This window comes from Dermacentor variabilis, chromosome 3 (genome assembly GCF_050947875.1).
Source record: "Dermacentor variabilis isolate Ectoservices chromosome 3, ASM5094787v1, whole genome shotgun sequence".
Taxonomy (NCBI): domain Eukaryota; kingdom Metazoa; phylum Arthropoda; class Arachnida; order Ixodida; family Ixodidae; genus Dermacentor; species Dermacentor variabilis.
In genome coordinates, this window is record NC_134570.1 from 230,075,643 (window position 1) to 230,099,282 (window position 23,640).

Consider the following 23,640-nt stretch of genomic DNA (forward strand, 5'->3'; position numbering starts at 1 on the left):
TATATGCGGATCCGAACAAAAATTTCAGTCAGAAATTTGGGCTAAAAGTTTTGGTTTCCTTATTGCTGCGTGGCTATGGCTTGACTTCGTTATTGCTGTGTGGCTACAGCTTGGCTTCCTTATTGCTGCATGGCTACAGCTTGGTTTCATTATTGGTGCATAACTACAGCATCGTTTCTTTATTGTTGAGTGCGCACCTTGGCATCACACATGCAAACCACGCTTCGCGAAGTGCATCTTTTTTATTCGGCATTGAAGGACCAAGATGTCTGTACCGCGAAAACAGTACTCAGCTGCTTTCAAGAGAAAGGTTATTTTAGCCGCACAGGACATTGGCAACAGTGCAGCCGGGAGGCAGTTTGGTGTCAACGAGGGAAGCATTCGCGGATGGCGTTGACAGAAGGAAGCCCTTTTCGCGTGCAGTGGAACGCGAAGAAGCTTTTGCTGCCCGAAGAGTGGGACATTCCCGAAAATCGAACTTGCCCTGACGGAGTTTGTATGCCAACAGCGAGCCATTCATCTAGCTGTGAGCGTGGACCTTATGCAGGCAAAAGCTAAGGAGCTTGCAAGAGAAAAATGGCTACTGAGCTCCGCCTTCAAAGCGAGCAAGCACTGGATTTATCGCTACATGTGCCGTGCTGGATTTTCCTTACGCCGCCGAACTTCGCTTTCGCAAAAGCTGCCAGAATCGTTCGAAGAGCTTCTTGTGGCTTTCCAGCGTCACATCATTTCGCTGCGCAAGTCCAAGAACTTTCAGCTAGGGCAAATTGGCAATGCTGACCAAACGCCTGTTTATCTGGACATGCTATTGCCCCTCACCGTGCATGAAAAGAGCTCTAAAGAAGTTTATGTCCGGTCCACTGGCAACGAGAAAATGCGAGTTACCATCATGTCATGCACAACAGACGGACGTAAGCTCCCGCCCTATGTCATCTTCAAGCGCAAGACAGTGCCTAAAGGTGAGGAGCTGCCAAAAAATGTGGTCAGGAGATGCCAAGAGAGAGGCTGGATGAACGAGAATCTTGTGCTTGACTGGATAAAGTCCGTCTGGTGTAGGCGGCGCAGCGCACTGTTGTCGTTCCCATCTATCCTTGTGCTGGACACATTTTGTTGCCATTTGGCCGACTCAATGAAGAGGCTGTTGCGCGAATCCGGCACTGAACTCGTCGTTATCCCGGGTGGGTTATAAATAAAGAAAAAATGAGACATCCACCTAAACAAAGCTAGGTGCTACAAAGGAAACCAATACGGTTCCACGAAAGGAAAGCTTCACAGTTCAAGAAAAATTCACTCTTGAATAGAACTCTTGCCTTTGCTTCTGAGTTGTTGATAAATTCGACTTTGCCTGCCATCTGCTAACCGCCTGGTTAGCTCAGGTGGTAGAGTGGCTGCCCCGGAAAGGCGGTGGTCCTGGGTGTTGTGTGCGCGCGAAACCAAGCACGCGTGTTATCGCGTGCTGTCTGCGCATGCTCTCTGCCCGGCTATCTCTTATCGGGTAGCCCGTGCTGGTTTTAAAAGACCGCTCGCACGGGCCCACCGCGCGCAGTATGTAACCTGTTGGCTGCCTGCCAAGTAACAGGAATAAACGTTCTTTCGACGCTACGTCTACGCCGCCCAGTTCTTGGATGCCAGACATGACATATTGGCGACGAGGGTGGGACTCGAACCCACGCGGGCAAAGCCGTATCCGTCATATCATGGCGCGAATTCCAGAGGTTGTTTCCACGTAAGCGACTTCAGCCAGCATCGTTAAAGCTGCGCACGTATACTGGGGCCATAGTAAAACCGAAGGGTCTGGCGAAAGTCGTCGTGCGCCACAACGACCAGTGCGTGGAGCTTCCCCTGTACGTCGTGGACTCTACAGGACCGGCACTCCTCGGCAGAGAATGGTTGCAAGATATTCGTTTGGATTGGAAGAACCTAGTTTTTTTTAATCACCTTGGTCTCTCTCGAGAAATATCAAAGCACTGGCAAGAAAAGCTGGAAGCCATGCTAGAAAGCCATTCCGAACTTTTCAAGGATGAGCTAGGTACCATCACGGAAGAGCAGGCCGAGCTTGTCCTTCGCGAAGGGTCACAGCCGAAGTTTGTAAAGGCAAGAAGCGTTCCCTTTGCTCTGCAACGTGCAGTAGAAGCGGAACTTGTGAAAATGGAGAAGCTTGGCATCATAACGCCTGTTGCTACAAGCGAATACGCAACGCCCTTGGTACCGGTAGTGAAGAGGGATGGAAGCCTCCGACTGTGTGGCGATTATAAAACCACCGTCAATCCCTGTCTAGAAGTAGACCGCTACCCGCTACCTCGGATAGATGACCTTCTCGCAGCGCTTGCAGGAGGGGAGGAATTTTCGAAGATTGACCTGAGTAGGGCCTACCAGCAGGTAGTTATGGCGGAAGGCTCCCGGAAACTACTGACGATAAACACGCATAAGGGCTTGTATACTATGAACCGTCTGGCTTTCGGCATTTCGTCCGCCCCAAGCATATTTCAAAGAATTATGGACAACATGCTGAAAGGGTTGGAAGGAGTCAGTTGCTACCTTGACGACATCCTGGTCACAGGCAAGACCAAGCGAGAGCACTTCCGTAACTTGGAAGCCGTCTTGTCAAGATTGCAGGAACGCGGTGTGCGCATCCGGCGCGATAAGTGCTCGTTCTTTCAACGAGAGCTCCGTTATCTGGGCCACGTCATCAACGCCGAGGGTGTTTGCGCATCGCCTGAAAAGGTACTGGCACTACTAAATGCGCCTGCTCCAAAAGACAAGCAGCAACTGCAGTCATTCCTTGGGATGGTCAATTATTACGGCAAGTTTGTTCAGCGTCTCTCGACTTTGGCACAGCCGTTGTACAGGCTGCTAAAGCAAACAACGGAGTGGACGTGGGATGCGTCATGCCAGCTTGCTTTCACGGAGATAAAAGCAGCTATGGCTTCCCCTCCAGTTCTTGCCCATTATGATCCGAAGCGACCGCTTCAACTTGCCTGCGACGCATCTCAGTACGGTATAGGCGCAGTTCTTTCGCAGAAAATGATAAATGGATCAGTTCGACCGGTTGCCTACGCATCCCGCACCTTGTCAAGTGCCGAAAAGAACTACAGTCAGATCGAGAAAGAAGCCCTTGCCCTCGTATTCGGCGTAAAGAAGTTTCACTTCTACGTCTACGGTAGGTTCTTCACGCTTGTGACTGACCATAAACCACTGCAAACAATTCTCGGCCCGAAAACAGGCATTCCCGCGATGGCAGCTGCCCGCATGCAGCGTTGGGCGCTGACGCTGTCAGCCTACAACTATGCTCTTGAATTCAAGAAATCTTCCGATAATGCGGAAGCAGACTGTTTATCGCGCTTGCCGCTCGACAGCAGCGAAAAGCAATCAGAAGAAGAAAGCGAAATTTTTTATTCGCTTCGTTTGGAAACGCTGCCTGTCACAGGCCAAGACATCGCTCGTGAAACGAGGCGTGATCCATTACTAAGCAAGGTACTGAACTTCACAAGTGCTGGCTGGCCGTCGCATGTCGCTGAGAAGGAGTTGAAACATTTCTTCGACAAGCGTTTGGAGCTCACAGTTCATCAAGGGTGTTTAATGTACGGCATGAGAGTAGTTGTGCCTTCAAAACACCGAGCCTTCTTGCTTGAGGAACTTCATCAGGGTCATCCCGGTATCGTAAGATGCAAAGAACTCGCGAGGAGCTACGTCTGGTGGCCTGGTATCGACGCGGACCTAGAGCAACACGTGAAGAAATGTGAAGAGTGTCAACAGCAACGGAACGAACCAGCACCGGCTCCGCTTCATCCATGGTCATGGCCGACTTCGCCGTGGCAAAGAGTTCACTTGGATTTTGCTGGACCCATGAAAGACAAAATGTTCCTTGTTGCTGTGGACGCACACTCAAAATGGCCGGAAGTTTATGTCATGCAGAGGACTACGGCGTACCACACAATTCAGTGTCTCCAAGACCTGTTCTCGCGTTTTGGCGTACCCGAGACCATCGTGACCGACAACGGACCACAGTTCGTTTCCGAAGAATTCAAGAGCTTCGTCAAAGGCTTCGGTGGTCGTCATATCGTGAGTGCAGCGTACCATCCAAGCACGAATGGCCTTGCGGAGAGATTTGTACAGACAATGAAATCTGCGTTGCGGAAAGGACGACCCCAAGACTCCTTGCAGGCAACCTTACAGACGTTCCTGGTGACGTACCGCAACACGCCGCATGCGACTACAAGAGAAACTCCAGCAAACCTTTTCATAGGTAGACGACTGCGCACGAGACTCGACGCAGTCAAGCCTTCTGTCGGGGGAAGAGTGGCTCAGCAACAGCTCTCCGATATGGTGCGACGCAAGGCACGTGAGCGACTTTTCAACATCAATGATGAGGTCCTCGTGAGGAATTACAGAGGTCCTGAGAAATGGGTCCCTGGCACTATCATTCAGCAGTCTGGCCCCGTTTCATACAAGGTTCGCGTTAGAACGAATCATGGGGTGCTCATTTGGCGTCGTCATCAAGACCAGCTACTGCTCAGCATCGACAGCTCAAAGCAGAGCATCACGGAAGATTTTATTCCAGATTTCAGGGATCCTGAGAGCGCCAACGAGCCATTTCCAGCTGCGGCCCCTGCGGCAACGACCGACCCTCCAGGGGAGCGACGCTATCCACAGAGGGACCGGCGACCTCCTGACAGATATCAGCCATAGCATTAGTTGCATTGTATAATGTGGCAAAAGGACTTTGTGCTCATTAGGAGGAAGGAGATGTTGTGTGCGCGCGAAACCAAGCACGCGTGTTATCGCGTGCTGTCTGCGCATGCTCTCTGCCCGGCTATCTCTTATCGGGTAGCCCGTGCTGGTTTTAAAAGACCGCTCGCACGGGCCCACCGCGCGCAGTATGTAACCTGTTGGCTGCCTGCCAAGTAACAGGAATAAACGTTCTTTCGACGCTACGTCTACGCCGCCCAGTTCTTGGATGCCAGACATGACACTGGGTTTGAGTCCTGGACCAGGACGAATTTTTCTTTAACTGCGAAGCTTTCCTTTTGAGGAACCCGTGTGGGTTTCCTTTGTAGCACTTAGCTACGTTTAGGTGGATGTCTCATTTTCCTTTTATTAATTACTTCTCTCCACTTTGTGGGTTTCCGCAGAACTATTACGTGATATCCCAGGTGGTATGACATCTCAGCTGCAGCCTTTAAATGTTTGTGTGAACAAGCCGTTCAAGGACGCAGTCAAAGCGGTGTTACGCAGATTAGATGCGCTCAGGTGAGCCTGCAGTGACACCCACCAAGTGGCTGAAACGGGCTTCGTCAGCCACGTTATGCAAGTGGATTGTGGATGCATAGGCCAGCATACCAAAGGACATTGTGCATCGGGCATTCAAGAACTGCGACATCTCAAACGCGGTCGATGGCACAGAGGATGAGTACCTCTGGGAAGACATGTCCGACAAGGAACCATCTGAAGAGAGCCAGCTGAGGAAGACAGCGATTGAAGTGCGGAGTGCTTCTCATCCTGAGAGCACGGACACGAGGACGACCACCCAACTATATCGAACCTGATCCTAGCGTCTCGCTCAACAGAACCAAGATCCCTACAGTCGACTCTCTTCGCATACTCGGACTTCACATCCACAAGGACGGATCAGGGGTGGCCACTCTCCCGTGTCTCCAACGCTCACTGTCACAAGTTGCGCACCTTGTCAAGAGGATCACAAACCAAAGAAGCAGACTCAAGGAGCATGACAGACTAAGCATAATTCAAGCTCTCCTAATTAGCCGTATCACCTACAGAACTCCCTACCTGACACTCAAGCCGGCTGAAATCAAGAAACTCAATGTTGTCATTCGAAAAGCAATCAAAGTAGCCTTGATCCTCCCACCCATGGCATCAACGGAGAAACTCCTCAAGCTCGGCGTCCACAATATGTGGGAAGAGCTTGTCGAGACTCATAAAATCAGCCAACTAGAGCAGCTCAAGCACACACCCACTGGATGTGCAGTTTTGCGCTACCTCAACTACAGCGAAAGCTACATTGCAGACACAGACCAGAAAGCAAGAATTCTACCTGCAGTCTGGGACTGTATCAGCGTTGCAAGTATACCACGCAATATGCATCCAACTTACCACAAGGAGCGTCGGCAAAGTACAATCCGCACACTCAGCAAGAAATACGGGAGAGACCCTGATACGAGGTACACCGATGCTGCCCGGTATATTAAACGGAACGCCTTTGCTCTAAGTGTCACGGATCACCAAGGCAAAGAACTTGCAGCTGTCACCATCCGAGCAAGAGCCCCCGAGACTGCAGAGGAAACAGCAATCACTCTGGCAATAACAACTTGCCCTGAAGTAGCATTAATCCTAACAGACTCCCAAGCAGCAGCTCGCAACTATCAAAAAGGATGCGTATCACAAGCCGCATTCAAAATACTTACCGTAAAAACTGGACTATAGGTCGCACCGGAATATAGGTCGATCCCCCAACTAACGAATTCTAAAAATGAAAAAATTCTTTTTGAATGGCAAAAGTACCGAAAGACACCCTTACCTTGAAACAAATGCGACTCATGCACAATAGCGACAGTATTTATTTAAATGCTGCTTGCATGTGCACCCGGCCAATTTTTAACAGTATCGCGTGACCATCGACCCGCGTGTTGGTCAGCACCTTACCATCACGGCGCTGAACGGCGAAACAAACGAGATACGCGCATGTGTACACGTACGCTTACTTTCGCTATTTCGCCGTGCCGTGATGATAAGGTGCTGACAAACACGCGGGTCGATGGTCGCGCGATACTGTTAAAAATTGGCCGGGTGTACAGTACGCAGAAGGGCACGAAGTGCACTAGCGCTACTCCGAATCAGAGCAACGCCTTTGATAAAAGTGGTCCGAACTGGAGTCGGATGACGAGTTCTTCTCGCTGCCCAGTCCACAGGCGCGCGCTATCTCTACCGCTTTTAAACGGATGCATTCGGCTGTCACAGTCAGCGATCTTACACGCAGCTCCCGAACGAACTCCGCAACCTTGTCTTCCAGTTCTGCAGTCCGCCCACAAAATGACGTTTTCTGTTGGTTTGCTGCTTCTGCCTCCGCCAGTACCGAATGCTATTTTGGGACACTCCAAATTAGCGCTGTGCCGCGAAGTTGCCATGGGCTTCCGCCCACTCAATCGCCTTTTTCTTGAAGGCGACGGTGACTTGTCGTCAGCTTCCACTCATCTTGAAACAAAATGTGAAAAAGCAGCCTTTAACCAATATAACTTTGTGACAATGTAAATGCAAATTGGCAGTGCCACAATGTCGCCACGACGCGCTGCTGCTGATGGCAATGGCGCTTCTTTACTTCATCCGCCCATTGTTGCAAGACTTCCATAGTTTTTCCGCCAATGTCTGGTATATAAGACGAGGGTCGACTTTTGCAATGGTTTTTCGAAAAAAAGTTCGACCTATATTCCGGTTTTTACGGTAGAAATCACATCGCACGCACACCGTTCCCTGACACCCACGTGAACTGGTTTCCGGGCCATCAGGGCATGACAGGATATGAGGCGGCACATGCCGCTGCCCGCGAGCATACCAGCCGGGCCTTTCTTGCCATCCCACACTAGGGCGGCCACCAACGTTGATGACATCGCCCTAAAGTACTCGGAGCTTCTGCAACACCACCGACTCAGCAGAAGAACGTACACTTAGCACACAAGAATCTGAGCAAAGAGGAAGAAGTCATCCTGCGCCGCCTACAAACACCTACGTACACAGAATAATCATGCACAGACTATATCCTACGCAGTACTCGTACACATGCCCCCATCGCGACGTCGCAGACACCCTGCAACACACGGTCCAGGGTTGCCTACTGCCTGACACATCCACAGACCCTACCTCACAAGCTGCACAAGACGACTCCAAAGAAGGCCGCCCCATAGAAGCACAAGAAGAGCACCCCAACTCACGGCAGATTCATACGACAACTGAAACGTGGGAGGCCAAGCTTTCCTCTGATGACCTGGACGACCAATGCAGTCTCGTCGCCCGGGGCAAGGAGGCAGCCCAAGTCAGAGGGTTCTTGGAATAAGGAATTCTCCCACCTAGGGTGAACCGGGTTCTGACTCGGATTACCGTTTCAGAAGATAAAAGTTCAGTTCTCTCTCTTCTCGAGTTTGCCCAACTCGTATTATACGTGGATAAAACTTTCTTTTGTCAATTTAGCGACCCAAAATTTCACCTCATACTATATGCGGGTTCGTATTAAACGCACGTTTTTACGGTAAATATCACGATTCTACATATCTTCAAGAGTATGATTACCAAATATTGTTCATCATCATCATCAGCCTGGTTAAGCCCACTGCAGGGCATAGGCCTCTCCCATACTTCTCCAACTACCCCGTTCATGTACTAATTGTGGCCATGTTGTCCCTGCAAACTTCTTAAACTCATTTGCCCACCAAACTTTCTGCCTTCCGCTGCTACGCTTCTCTTCGCTTGGAATCCTGTCCGTAACCCTTAATGACCATCGCTTATCTTCCCATCTCATTACGTGTCTTGCCCATGCCCCCCATTTCGTTTTCTTGGTTTCAACTAAGATGGAATTAATTCGCGTTTGTGCCCTCACCCAATCTGCTCTTTTCTTATTCCTTAACGTTACACCTATCATTCTTCTTTCCATAGCTCGTTGCGTCGTCCTGAATTTAAGTAGAACCCTTTTCGTAAGCCTCCAGGTTTCCGCCCCGTACGTGAGTACTGGTAAGGCACAGCTGGGGGGGGAGGGGGGGAGGGGGTTATAAACTTTTCTCTTGAGGGATAATGGCAACCTGCTGTTCATGATCTGAGAATGCCTGCCAAACGCACCCCAGCCCATTCTTATTCTTCTGATTATTTCAGTCTCATGATCTGGATCCACAGTCACTACCTGTCCTAAGTAGATGTATTCGCTTACCACTTCCAATAACTCACTACCTATCGTAAACTGCTGTTCTCTTCCGAGACTGTTAAACATTACTTTAGTTTTCTGTAGATTAATTTTTAGACCCACCCTTTGGCTTTGTCTCTCCAGGTCAGTGAGCATGCATTGCAGTTGGTCCCCTGAGTTACTAAGCAAGGCAATATCATCAGCGAATCGCAAGTTACTAAGGTATTCTCCATTAACTTTTATCCCCAATTCTTCCCAATCCAGGTCTCTGAATACCTCCTGTAAACACGCAGTGAATAGCATTGGAGAGATCATATGTCCCTGCCTGACCCCTTTCGTTATTGGGATTTTGTTGCTTTCTTTATGGAGGACTACGGTGGCTGTGGAGCCGCTATAGATATCTTTAAGTATTTTTACGTACGACTCGTCTACCCCCTATTCCACAATGCCTCCATGACTGCTGAGGTTTCGACTGAATCAAACGCTTTCTCGTAATCAATGAAAGCTGTATATAAAGGTTGGTTATATTCCGCACATTTTTCTATCACCTGATTGATAGTGTGAATATGGTCTATTGTTGAGTAGCCCTTTACGGAATCCTGCCTGGTCCTTTGGTTGAGAGAAGTCTAAGGTGTTCCTGATTCTATTTGCAATTACCTTAGTATATACTTTGTAGGCAACAGACAGTAAACTGATCGGTCTATAATTTTTCAAGTTTCTGGCGTCCCCTTTCTTATGGATTAGGATTATGTTAGCGTTTTTCCAAGATTCCGGTACACTCGAAGTCATGAGGGACTGCGTATACAAGGTGGCCAGTTTCTCTAGAACAATCTGACCACCATCCTTCAACAAATCTGCTGTTACCTGATCCTCCCCAGCTGCCTTCCCCCTTTGCATAGCTCCCAAAGCTTTCTTTACTTCTTCCGGCGTTACCTGTGGGATTTTGAATTCCTCTAGACTATTCTCTCTTCCATTATCGTTGTGGGTGCCACTGATACTGTATAAATCTCCATAGAACTCCTCAGCCACTTGAACTATCTCACCCATATTAGTAGCGATATTGCCGGCTTTGTCTCTTAACGCACACATCTGATTCTTGCCTATTCCTAGTTTCTTCTTCACTGTATTTAGGCTTCCTCTGTTCCTGAGAGCCTGTTCAATTCTATCCATATTATACTTCCTTATGTTAGCTGTCTTACGCTTGTTGATTAACTTGGAAAGTTCTGCTATTCTAGCTGTAGGGTTAGAGGCTTTCATACATTGGCGTTTCTTGGTCAGATCTTTCGTCTCCTGCGATAGTTTGCTGGTATCCTGCCTAACGGAGTTACCACCGACTTCCATTGCACACTCCTTAATGATGCCCACAAGATTGTCGTTCATTGCTTCAACACTAAGGTCCTCTTCCGGAGTTAAAGCCGAATACCTGTTCTGTAGCTTGATCTGGAATTCCTCTATTTTCCCTCTTACCGCTAACTCATTAATCGGCTTCTTATGTTCCAGTTTCTTCCGTTCCCTCCTCAGGTCTAGGCTAATTCGAGTTCTTACCATCCTGTGGTCACTGCAGCGCACCTTGCCGAGCACGTCCACATCTTGTATGATGCCAGGGTTAGCGCAGAGTATGAAGTCTATTTCATTTCTAGTCTCGCTGTTCGGGCTCCTCCAGGTCCACTTTCGGCTGTCCCGCTTGCGGAAGAAGGTATTCATTATCCGCATATTATTGTCTTCCGCAAACTCTACTAATAACTCTCCCCTGCTATTCCTAGTGCCTATGCCAAATTCCCCCACTGCCTTGTCTCCAGCCTGCTTCTTGCCTACCTTGGCATTGAAGTCGCCCATCAGTATAGTGTATTTTGTTTTGACTTTACCCATCGCCGATTCCACGTCTTCGTAGAAGCTTTCGAATTCCTGGTCATCATGACTGGATGTAGGGGCGTAGACCTGTACAGCCTTCATTTTCTACCTCTTATTAAGTTTCACAACAAGATCGTGAGGCTTATAGCGTGTTAAAAAGATAAGGACGAAAGTGAGACGTGACACACACAGGTGCTAACTTGCAACAATCTTTAAGTTAGCGCCTGTGTGTGTCACGTCTCACTTTCGTCCTTGTCTTTTTAGCTCGCTATAAGCCTCACAATGTCTTACCAACAAGCCCAAATCACTGCTTCACATCACAACAAGACCTGCCACCCTTTCATTAATGCTATTGAATTCCTGTATGTTACCAGCTATATTCCTACTAATCAGGAATCCGACTCCTAGTTCTCGTCTCTCCGCTAAGCCCCGGTAGCACAGGACGTGCCCGCTTTTTAACACTGTATATGCTTCTTTTGGCCTCCTAACTTCACTCTGCCCTATTATATCCCATTTACTGCCCTCTAATTCCTCCAATAGCACTGCTAGACTCGCCTCACTAGATAACGTTCTAGCGTTAAACGTTGTCAGGTTCATATTCCAATGGCGGCCTGTCTGGAGCCAGGGATTCTTAGCACCCTCTGCTACGTGCTAAGAATCCCTGGCTAAGTATAGGACAGTTATAAGCACATGAGGTTATTCTCATGGGATAGTGAAAGAAATTGGTTAAAGTATACTAATGTCTTTTTGCGTAGTTCCGATAATTATACAGGCAGTTTGGATAGATGTCGGCACATTGCGGTCTACAACGAGCTAAATAAGCTACAGCATGATGCTTTTCTTGAAAATTTAATACACAAGGAAGTGTCTCCAAAAATCACTATATTTTGCATTTGTGTAGGAGATACAAAAATATAGCACCTACACATAAACTAATGACATAGTTGAAATCAACATAAAAAATTATGAATGGCCGTATTTTCAAATCTCTGGTACAAATAATAAAAAAAATTCTTTTTTTTTTTTTTTAGTAGCATGTTCCCATAAGTGCCAGATTTGCAAAACATTTAGAAATATGATTCCTTGCTTGCAAAGAATTAAACTGTTTTATCCAGGGAATCGGTTTAGTTTCAAGGTACTGTTATTGCAATATGGTCATGCAAGAATGCTTGTAAACAAATTCTACGCCTGTGGCACTGAATTGGTTTACAAGCATTTTGCTCAGTGTCGTGCTTCCATTTCCTTGAAATTTTGCGATGGTCAAGACCACGGGCGCATTTTGTGTTTGCCCGTCTTGATAAAAAAAAAATTATGACACCGTATTTACTCTTGCAATGAGGAGTCGTTTTATGCCAGAAATTTTTACATCAATTTAGGGAGAGGATTTATTACAGGAAAAGAAAGTTGACAGATATCTTTGTAAGGGTCAAAATATCATATCACTATGCAGATTAAAAAAATTAGTCACAACCTTACCTTTCCTTTATAGTAAGAAGACATATGCAATGTGACACCAATGCATTTTTATTCAATATATGCCGCTGGTCATTTACTTGTTGGCCTCACTAACCGAATCGAACTATCCGTGCTGTTGCTAGGTCATTGTCGGCCCACAGTGCATCATCTTCTGTGCCATCCAGGCAGTTTGAGATGCTTGTCTTCCATGTTGCATGGAATTGTGCTCCCTGCCTCTAGAATCCATTGGCTTTGGCCTCTTGCGTGCCAGGTTCCCCTCAGCTGTCCACTCTGTGTGGAGCCACCGCATGCTCTCTGTTGATCGAGAGGCTGCAGTACTGGTGTCCCATTGTCATAGTGAGGGCCGCACGCATCTCCTTCATTTGGGGATGGGAGCCCCCTCCTCAGGATGGCCACAGAAACTGTACACGACAAGCAGCAATGGAGGAAACAGAGCCCCTAATGTCCTGAATTAGTCGGATATCAGCCCCGCCAGCATCCAGCCATTCTCTTTTGGGGGCAGAATTTGGATACCAGCGAGAAGGGTGCCCTTTGGAAGGACTGATTGCTAAAAGGACCAAATCGGGAAACGGGACATCACGCAAGAAGAGACACAGAAAGATAGAGACTGGTTTGTTGCAACCTTGGGCATTACAACATATAACATTAAAAGACAGCATAAACACACAGGCTCATTCAAATCGAAAAAAAGATATCCTTCTCCACATGCCAACAGAACTTTCTAATGCATGTGGTGAATCAAAAAAGACATCATACACTCAAGAGTGATATAGATGTGTCACAGGTGCTACCTCTATTTTTTTTTTATGGAGATTGTGTGTGAAATATTTTGGGCACATGCTTCTTGTCTAGTACCAAGATAAAATTGTACCTCACAGTGGCATCTGCAGTGGTAAGACTTTGCAAGTGTTTTAGTGCAAAAATGCATAAAGCTGAGGTACCTTTCAGTACCGTTGTTAGTGATAAAGGTTTGTTTGTATTTGTTTGTCTCTATGTATCTCCTTCAGCAGCTCCACCAAATTGTTATCCATGCCTTCGTGCTTAAAGGGCCCCCTCACCAGGTCACATAGCAAATTTTGGTTACACACTGGAAGCTGTTACGTGCCCTCTAGGGAGCGTTCTGCAGCAAGAAATTTTCAAATTGGGTCATCAATAGCCAAGACAGAAATATTTCAGTGCTGAGAACCCATGATTTCAGGAGGTGAGTGCCACTGCCAAGAGAGAGACTCTCTCCACTTGCCGCCTGCAGTGGCGTCCACAGCAACAGGCGTTTGGTGTGTTGCATTACCACTTACCCGAGCACACGAGGGTTGGACCCTCCCGCGTTTAACCATACATGGCTTAGCCATGGCTGAGGAAAGGAGGATCCTGGGGGTTGAGCCAATGCTGGGTGTTTGGCCCTTTACGGCCCCTCGGCAGCGGCAACACACCCCTTTGGCTTCAGCTTCACGTAGACGGCACCTCCAGACTAACTCACTTGGAGGAAATCGGCAGTCGCCTTTTCCTGTCCCCATCTTCAGTCTTTTTCTTTCCTATCTTCTTTCTTTTACTCTCCTATTCTCTCTTCTCTTCCGTCACTTCCTATTTTTCCTAGGGGGCTTGGGTTAACCTTGTGTATATGCCCTCCCTTGGGTATACAGTCGACTCCTGTTAATACGAAGTTCACGGGGACCGCAAAAAACTTTGAATTAAACGAACTTCCAATTAAGCACAAAACACTAAAACACTTTATTGGTAGCGAAATAGAGTATTTTCTCTAAGAAAAATAGTCGGTTATCTTGCTCTGCGTCTTCTTGCCAAATCGCGCTGCTGAAAGCAAGTTCTGCAGGCTGTAGATGTGGCGGAACGCTTTTTCCGCGTTACCTTCAGCGGCACAGAAGCGCTGCACGAGAGCAAGGCCTGCAGCTGCATCTGCAGCCTTAGGTTGCGGCTCATCTTCAACGTCATCATTGCTTTCCTGGGTCGCTTCCTGGGGCGAAATAATCTCCCCAATCTCGTTATCCGTTAGGGCACCGCACGTTTCGACCACCTTGTCTACAACGACGTAATCTTCAAAATTGACGTCTCCGAGAGCATCACCAAAATCAGTGCCGTCAAGCTCGCTTTTGACACTTTCTCCGATAAAATTGCAGAGGCATCCTCCGCAGAAGCTGCCACAAAACCGCAAGCCCTGAAGCAGTTTGCGATTGTTTCTTGCTTCACACGATCCCATGCTCGCGCCAACATGTGGATGGCACTAAGCAGGCTCACCTCGTACTTTGTGGAGCTATCCATACACAAAATCATGCGCTCGAGGAAGTGCCGCCTGTACAGGACCTTAACATTCTTGATGATGCCGTGGTCCATTGGTTGCAAAACAGCTGTTGTGTTTGCAGGCAAAAATGCGAGGCGTATTGCACTCAAGGCTGGCACATTCACGTGAGCACGGCAGTGATCCACAAGGAACAACACCTTGCGGTTCGAAGAAGCAAACTTGCGGTCCAATTTGCTTATCCAGCTCTTGAAGATTTCGGCCATCATCCACGCTTTTTTGTTCGCCTCATAGTCCACAGGCAGCGTCTTCACACCTTTAAAACATCTCGGCTTCGCGGCTTTCCCGATCACGAGTAACCGACATCGTTCCGTGCCGGTCATGTTTGCCGCGATCAGCACCGACACTCTCTCCTTGCTGCGTTTGCCCTTAGCACAGTCGTCGTCCTTGAATGTCAGGGTCTTCTCTGGTAGAAGCCGATAGAAGAGTGCAGTCTTATCTGCATTGAAGATGTCTTCCGGTCTGTATTCGGCGAGATATTCACGCAGCTTTCCGTCCTTCGACGTGGCGCATGTTTCCTGGTTAACGGACGCCTTTTCACCACACACCCTCTTGAAAACCAGGTCATGGCGATCTTTAAAGCGCATCAGCCATCCATCTGACGAAACGAAGTCGTAGATCCCCAACATTGCTGCAAGTGTTCCGGCTTTCATCGCAACGATGTCTCCGCTGAGAAGAAGTTTGTTGCTCCAGGCTTCCCACTGCGCACACTGCAAGCCTAATCTCGCACAATCTCGCCACTGCCAGTATGCAGTGCTGCGTGTACCTATGGCACCTGCGTGGCCTCCCGTGATCAGCTCCAGCCACGCGCGGCAGCCGCTTCAGCTCCCGCCGGAGTTGATCGCGGAGGCCACAGCAGCCGTAGCAATGAATAATCGCACCGCTCCAAGAAGGGCGGCGTTACGGACGGCTGCGGTGGCGAGGACACCAATGCGGAGCACGCAGCTGTTGCAGCACATGAAAAGTTGCACATTCTATCAAAGAATGACAGTCACCTCGAGGATCCCGACTGAAAATTAACTTCCAATCAAACAATATTACTGGATGAGGACTTCGAATTATCGAGCGATTTCTTCCATAGGATTGCATTCAAAACTGACGGGACCAGCACTTCACTTCTAATTAACTGAAAATTCCAATTAAGAGGCTTCAAATCATTGGGAGTCGACTGTAATAGGTTATAGTGGCAATGTACGGTTCGCACGTCAGCATTACGCGTTAAGCGCTGCAGCGTCCCCTAGTTGGGCTCCGTGGTGGGTGGCCGCCATTGCTGCCGAAAAGAATCAAAACTACTATGGGAACACCAGCATTTCCCCACATACTTGATCATCACCCTCAAAAGAAGGGGTGCATCGATGAACTAAACACGTGTTTCAAGCGACCAAAAGAGACCTATCTGAAATTTCATGTTGTACACAGTGAGAACTCTGAAAAACAAGCTAGATTCCTTTCCCCATTCATAGTTGCAAAATCTTTGACCGAAGCCTTAGGGTCAGGTTATAAAGGGATGAAAATGGGTAGTGGAGACTATCTTCTTGAGATCCTGTCACGATCCGCCCGAGTTCGTCAACGAGGGAGGGCTTGAGGCACCCTGCGTTAGACGGACGCTCCGCAGTGTGGTGGCGCTGAACGATGACTGACCGCCGAGCAGCTGTGCTCGTCGGTGTTTATTAGTGCGGTGACCAATGTTGCCTACCGAGCCTGGTGGGCCAATGAAGATTATGCCCAACGGGGCATCACGTGCTTGTTACACCCCCTTTCACCTAGTTTGTTTGTTAAATAAAAGAAATAAACGTCCATGTTCAGAGCATAAGGCTCTGCCGCCGTCCCAGACAAGACGATGGTACCTGCTACCCAGGCGAGTAACGGTCCGGTGGCCTCCGCCGTCGACTATTCCGCCTGGGCACCGGTGTTGATGGGCCACGTGTGGCAACGCCGGGTGCTGCCTGAGCCAGCCTCGCTCCGTCCGGAGGGTCCGCAGTGGTCGGCCTTGTTGGTGGGGCTGGGCTCGACACCAGCCCAATGGGCGCCGCGCCACTGACAATGCTTGCCGCCTACGAGGTGGGCGGTGCTCCGCTGGAAGCAACTGGTGTTGCCACTAGTCCTCCTGCATGCTGGAACTCTGAAGTGGCAGTCGAGGGTGCTGGCCAGGTCCCGAGGCGAGTCCTAGCATGGTCGGCATGTCTGTGCCACGTGGCCCTGTCTGGCACGTGGACGAGCAGTGAAAGGGCGCTGGCAGGAGCCACCACCTGTCCATCGGACCAGGGTGGGCCAGGACGGAAGTTCCTGGCGAAAACTGGAGTTCTTGACTCAGGCAAAGGCCCGGGACGGCACCCTCGGTGAGCAGCCAGCTTCTGCTTCAGCTGCTTCAGGAGCACTGTGGATCGGAGGTCTGGATGCACCACGTCCAAGGGTGTCTTGACGATCCGACCCAACAGGAGCTCACAGACACGAGTCCATGCAGACACAACTCCTGGAGCTTCCCGACCTCTCGCTGGCGTCCTTGATGGCAGCTTCCATTGCCAGCGCTGCCTTCAAGGCGGCGTCCAGCGAGTGGTGTTGCATTGGAATGCACATTACGTTTGCACAAATCTTGCATTGCATTTGCATCATTAGCATTATATCTGTATAAGGTTTGTATTTCATGTCAGTTTGAACAAACATTTGCACCATTGATGTATATGCACCCAGTTTTTTACCTCTGTGTGCAAGTTCTGTCGCCAGCTCAGGCTCACATGGAAAACTTGGCCATTAATAGCTTCAAGCTATCTGCTGCATCTCTAAGCACCCAGATACGTAACAGATCTGATCCGTTGCAGGAGCTGGTGGACCGGCTGGCAGCCATGCTTAACTCAAACCTTGGCCAACTGTGTGGGCCACGCTGCAAGGACCTCAAGGTGGCACAGCCTGAGAAATACGGCTGGGAACCTAGGCGGCTGCTGGATCAGTTGACCGACGTTTACCTGCACTTGGACTTCCCACCCTTCCTGGCAGCTGTAGCGCGTGATGAGCGCTCATATCGGCCGCAGCTGTTTGCAGATGCAGCAGCACGGATGCGGCGAGCCTGCGTCAAGCCACAGCCGCGTCTCGAGCAGTTTGAGCAGCTGGTAGCACGCATTGCAGCTGCCGCTGAGCAGGCACGGCGCCAGGCCGACTATGCCGACGCCCCAGACGAGTTCCGTGACCCGCTCATGGACACGCTCATGGAGGAGCCTGTGGTGCTGCCCAGTGGCCACGTTGTGGACAAGGCCACCATCGTACGCCATCTGCTCAACTCCAGCACAGACCCGTTCAACCGGCAGCCCCTCACAGAGGACATGCTGCGACCAGGTGAGAACTTACTCGGCCTTGGGTATAGCTTCTCAGTGAATGTCGCAATAAACTAATCAACTGGCTGTACCATATTTACTCAATTCTAACACGCCCTCGGTTATAATGCCCGCTTGTTTTTCAGGGTCAGAAAGAAAGTACACTGTCCTCTATTTTAATGCATGCTTTAATGCTCAAATAAAGCCTTTTCTTACTTGAAACAGCCAAAATTTATTCCCAATGTGCTACTGTTGCGATGAATTGCCCAGTGTCTTGCCGACAAGATTGTCATCACAACACAAGTCCGGGACTAGTGGAGCGGTCATCGTGGTCATCTAAGTCATTGCGGTCGGATTTCTTCTTGTCACTTTCAGCGGTCCATGATATAAGAAGTTCCACACTTTGTGAAGGCCTTGCTGACCATGGTAATGCATGCATTGTTCAGCCACTGAGCGAAGTCTTGCAGTGAGGCATGCTTTATTCTATTGCTAGGCATGAATTCATGGCAGCCATTTACAAGCCACTCGGTGTTGAGTGCTCGAATCCACTCTTTCACTGGCTTGTGCAGACATATCTAGGGACTGCGATTCCAGCAGGTATCATGACGAGGTCATTGTTGCATGCAGCAAGCTTGTCCTTGATGGTGATTGACACATGTCAAGCATTGCATGCTGGCCAAAGCTGCCTATTTCGCAACAGGTAGTCTGTCCAGTCTGCAATCAAGTCCCTTCTCATTGTTGTGCATAGTCACACTCCTCAGAGGAATAGGATTTCTTTTCAGAGCACCTTGCACTTAAAATTAAGATACAATAGCACTTTGTGTCTTTAACAGTATATTAACAGCTCAGCAAAGCATTGTGGTGACTTGTTTTTTCATAGCCAGCGGATGACAATCCGCGCACTTGCTTTAGCCTTTGTTTCCACAGTTGTGGTGGCTGGCATTCTAAGAACAGTGGCATCTGGTTGGCATTTCCGATTCGCTTGAGCTGGTTCTCACGGCGCAAAACTAAAAAAAATGATGGAAATTGTACTGATGGAAAGTGTCCAGCTTTTCCACATACTCTTAGGCAATTTCTGGCACATGCCTGTGCACCTTTAAACCTGAGAATACAAATGTAAACAAAAAATCGAAGATTTTCAAAAAACGCCGCGTTTTTCGACTCGTATCTGCCCTTAAAGTGAAATACCTTTTGTTTTTGTTCTTAAGTTAGTTATTTATCACCTGCCGCCTTTGAAGTCTTCACATGAGGCCTCTTTGTATCGCGAACTGCACCGCCTGAATTTTGAGCAGTTGCCCCTCTTGCCCTTTCATGTATTCTGTAAGCAGCCCTTCTGTTTTGGGGAACCAGCCCATCTTTGGTCCACAAGCGCAAACAGGACGGGACATACCGCTCGTACTTCCATGCTACGAGCGGGACCTCCAGCGTCATCCTGTAATCCAAGCAGAGCTTGGATTACAAGCACTTCACTACTCCAACCACTTCACTACTCCAAGCAGAGCTTGGGAGTAGTGGAGTGGTTGGTCCAGTCACAGGTGGATCTCCACCTGTCCAATTGTATGCGGCACCACGGTGTCTGCATAAACCATGTGGCCTAGTCTGGAGGAAAACTTGCGCCTTGGCAGCTGATGCTGGAGGGTGTGGCGACCCTCTGTAATCCAGCTTCTTGGAGGTCGTGCACGTCGGTCAATGGCCAACAGTAGGACAATGCTAGAGGTGGTGCCTAAGGTCGGGGAGGGTTGCGCCTCCTTGTAATCCAAGCATAGAGGCCGACACAACCATCCGAAAGGTAGGTAAGTTAGGGATGAGAGGTGAGGTACGTCTAGATCCCTGGTGTCAGGACAACCTCGCTATCTAAAGCTGGGGGGCCTTGCAAGCCCCTGTAATCCAGCTCATTGGAGGCTGCATGAGTGAAATCAAGCTAGGTTGCATGTGTGTGCTTCACTGAGGTGCAAGAGATCCACACAAGTCACAGGTGACTTCCCTGTGGCAGGTGGCGCTCTCGTGTAATCCAAGCCGGTGATCAAGATCAAGGAAGCGCTGCCTGTGTCGAACCTTGCCCTCCCTCCACATGGGCGCCTTGGGCAACACTGTAAAGTGGCTAAGAGGGCAAGGAAGCGAAACTAAGCCTTCGGGTTTGGGAGTAGTGGAGTAGTACGGCAAGGTGACAATCGGGAGTTTCCTGTTATCAGGACTCTGGCTTCCTGTCACTGATACGGGAGATCCTTTTGGGAAAGGGCCGGTGGTCAACCCATCCACTAAATAAATGTGGGAAGGGATGGCTTCCCAGCCAGAGGTCTGTTGTACAAGGGAATCGCGAAGCTCGAGGATGCTGTGGCACCCGGCAGAGGTGCCTTTCACGGGGGGGCATTCAGGGAGTTATTGCCCTCGCCAACTCGAGTATGTGGGTTGCCCACAATGCAACCAATGAGGTGACAGCAGTAGGGTGGGCCGTTACGCTCGATGGTAGGACTTTGGTCCGACAATGACCCAACGTAAATGGGTACAGGACGTATAGCTCTGGCTAGCATCCCGGCCCTGGGATATTGCTTCGTAGGTCGACATGCCAGGCTGCACTTAGTCTGAGCGAATGTCCTGGGAAGGGTGCCCGGCCCTGACTGAACCATGTAAGGTCGGGGGGAATCTCGCACGCAAGTTTCAGCAGCTTCAAGCATTACCGATGCGGCCCCAGTTTTTTTGTGTCTACACACAAGACCACTTTCCTTTTTAATCCAGCATCACGGTGAACTTGGTGTGTCTTCCATGCTTTTTCATGCTGAACTTCCATGCTAATTCAGCAGACGCTGTCTAAGCTTGTAGCTTGCCTGGAGTGGCTACATTGAAATTCTAATGGTGATATGGTAGCGTGGTTTTATGGTCGTACTCAATTCTAATGCACCTGCAGCTTTTGACCTAGTTCTTCAGAAAAATAAATGCGATAGTGTCAAGTAAATACATGATAGCTTATATGGACACACAAGCAAAAACAACAATGAACATATTATTTAATCATTTAAAGTGGCAAACAACACATGTTTCAATTTCAATGATAGCTGCTCTCAAGTTGCCTTCAAACTGAGATATATTGAATTCAGCTAGAACTTGCAGCTGAAAACCTCAGCTACATTTTGTCATATTGAGACATCCATTTTTTAACAATGTAGATTATTCTAAATGCTCCAGCAACACTCATATTGGCTATGATCTTGTGCTTGAACATATTTAAATAAGATTTCATCAGAAACTTGGGCATCAATTGCATTTACAAAATGTCAATACAGTGCTCGTCCTGTTGTGTTTGTTTTCGATTCCTGTCCTCGTATTCTTCGCGCTGCTTCAAATTATAGTCAATACTCAATTTGTTTAAGCGCTACAGCAGCTAGCCAAAAAGAACTGAAGCAGCACAGCACTGTCTGCACTTCGGCACGCAATGTTTAGTCTCAAAGGCAGGACAGGGAAACTGTTAATAATCCAGTCAGCTCCCATTAATGGAATGCTTGGAGCACTGCAAGATTTGGTTAAATTATCTATTGACACATAAAACACCAGAATTTACCGTACATACTAGCATAATGGACGAATTTCCTTTCCCAACAAACTGAAGCAAGGTTGAGGATGGTTTTATTATGCGGGGTAAATTTTATTGAAAGTTTTTCGAAACAACAAAAATTGAAAAGCAAGATGGAAATTATTTGAAAATGCATTAGAAAACTTATCATTGCGGTAAAATTGCATGCATACTAGTTGCAAACCGTAACAGCATTTTTATTGCACTTCACTACATATCGGAACCACCAGACCTGTCGTCCCTGGTCTCTGGCCCCTTCATCCACGTCGTGGTTCCACAACAGTTCGTCCTAACAGCTGCTTCTGTCTGTCTGCCGTTATTGCAAGCATCACGTGGAAGCGCCGCCTTTCGGCACCTGTTTTGTCACGCACACTGTGTGCGTCTCTTTTTCTCAACTGCCCGCTCATTGGCATGTCAAACTTTATTGGTGTCTGATCAGCATTTCCATTTTGCAAGCAGATGAACTGCAGCAGCTGTGTGATTCGACTTTCAACCGATCGCACACAATGAAACCAAGGACAGGCAGAAAAGTGAACAAGGGACACGTGCATTCTACATTACGCCCGGCTATGACCACTATGCTGACCCAAGTGCCATTTGGGGCGACCGGCACTTGGTTGCACCCCCAACTTTGCTCATGCACAGTCACATGACCGAACTGCCGTGCTGTGGTTTTTCGGAAAGACCAGAATCTTTTACTGTCCCACGTACATAAGCTGCGTAAAATTGCTGTTGCAGAGCCAGTTGTGTCTTTTTCTATCTTGAGTCTGCGAGGTGCCTTTGTGCCGGCACTGGCGACAAGCATGCATTAAGCATTACGTGCCCTTACTTTAAACACGTGTGAGCGTAAAATATTTTGGTCTCTCCGAAAAACCACAGCACGGCGTTTCAGTCATGGGACTGCACATGAGCAGAGTTGGAGGTGCAATTGTATGTGAGGGCATTCATTACGCACTACTTTTAATTAGAGGTGTGCGAATTCTGAATAATAGATTTCAAATATGAAATCAAGAAAAAAAGATGAGTATTGAATATTAGAAAACCGTTTCACTAAATTTACTGCTTACAAATTTTGCACAAGAAAATACAGTGCAGCACATGCTCGAGAGTCTTCTAGCATTGCACAACAAGAATGTAGCAAGCTATCAGCAACTTAGTTACCTAGGAATCAAGATGTTCAGGATGGTCAACTCTTAATAAAGGGAACACCGAATTAGTATGCCAGGACGGATTACAGCTCGATTCTAGTATGTGAAGGCCTGAAAAATATTCTTTTTATCAATAGGATTTCTGTTGATTAGAATCAAGTGATCTTTTCTCTCTGAAACTAATGAATTGGGGATGTTTTTTGAATGCCAACAAACTTATCAGTTTAGTAATGGACCTGTGTGTAGCAGCAGTCTTGTATTTATTGCATGGAAAGCCTTGCTTTTCAGTTTTTCTCCGAAATGCAAAAGAGCTGCCCCAAATTTATGGTAGTTGGGTTATCTGAAGGCCAATCTGTGCAACAAATGAAAGGACCACGCATTATGTGACTCGATCACCGCTCTGTGCATAGCCAGCATCGACAGTAAAGAGCAGACATCATCCACGCTGTTTCATTTCGTCGTGGTTTGCCACCAGTCAAAGATTCTGAAATCTGGAGCGTTATGGCAAGTTTGCATGATGTCCACACCCTTCGTTTATCCGCTGTCCGTGCACATGTATGCAACCGGGTCAGGACACTTTCGCGCCCACCATGTAAATCCAAACCTCACCTTATGAAGGGTTCCTGGAGCTACAAAAAGACACCAACGAGAGGCCGCCGTGCGGCATTTTCCAAAGATGGCAGCTGTGAACAAATTTGTTTCCTGCTGTGCACTCGCTTTCATTCGAGAGTCAGCTTTCCAAGTGTCGCATGGTTACTGCGAATAAATATGCGTCGATTTGGTACCAAACCGTAACTTGAGTCACTGACGCCCAACAATCAGCAGTGCTTCCTTAGGCCTAATGTCCTAAGCAGTGTGGCCATGGCAAAAATTCGACGCTGCCCGTTCGGGCCGCCCCCGCAGGGGCGTCTGCATCAGCATGCGTTTGGTGTTTTACCCAGGTTTGGACCCTCCCACATGTAGCTTTGTGTGGCTTAGCCATGTCCAGGGAAAGGGGGATCCTGGGGGTTGAGCTGATGCCGAGTGTTCGGACCTTTAAGGCCCCTCGGCGGAGGCAACACACCTCTTTGGCCTCC

At 48.5% G+C, this 23,640-nt stretch overlaps 1 protein-coding gene across 5 annotated transcripts in view; it reads left to right on the plus strand.

The window, feature by feature from the left end:
• Positions 1-23,640, plus strand: part of Ube4B (Ubiquitination factor E4B) — a 547,587-nt gene that overhangs the window by 453,000 nt on the left and 70,947 nt on the right. For all 5 annotated transcript variants that reach the window (XM_075686926.1, XM_075686927.1, XM_075686925.1 and 2 more), the window contains one exon: positions 17,360-17,870. In XM_075686926.1, coding sequence (XP_075543041.1) covers positions 17,360-17,870 — 511 coding nt within the window. The remainder of the gene's footprint in view (positions 1-17,359; positions 17,871-23,640) is intronic.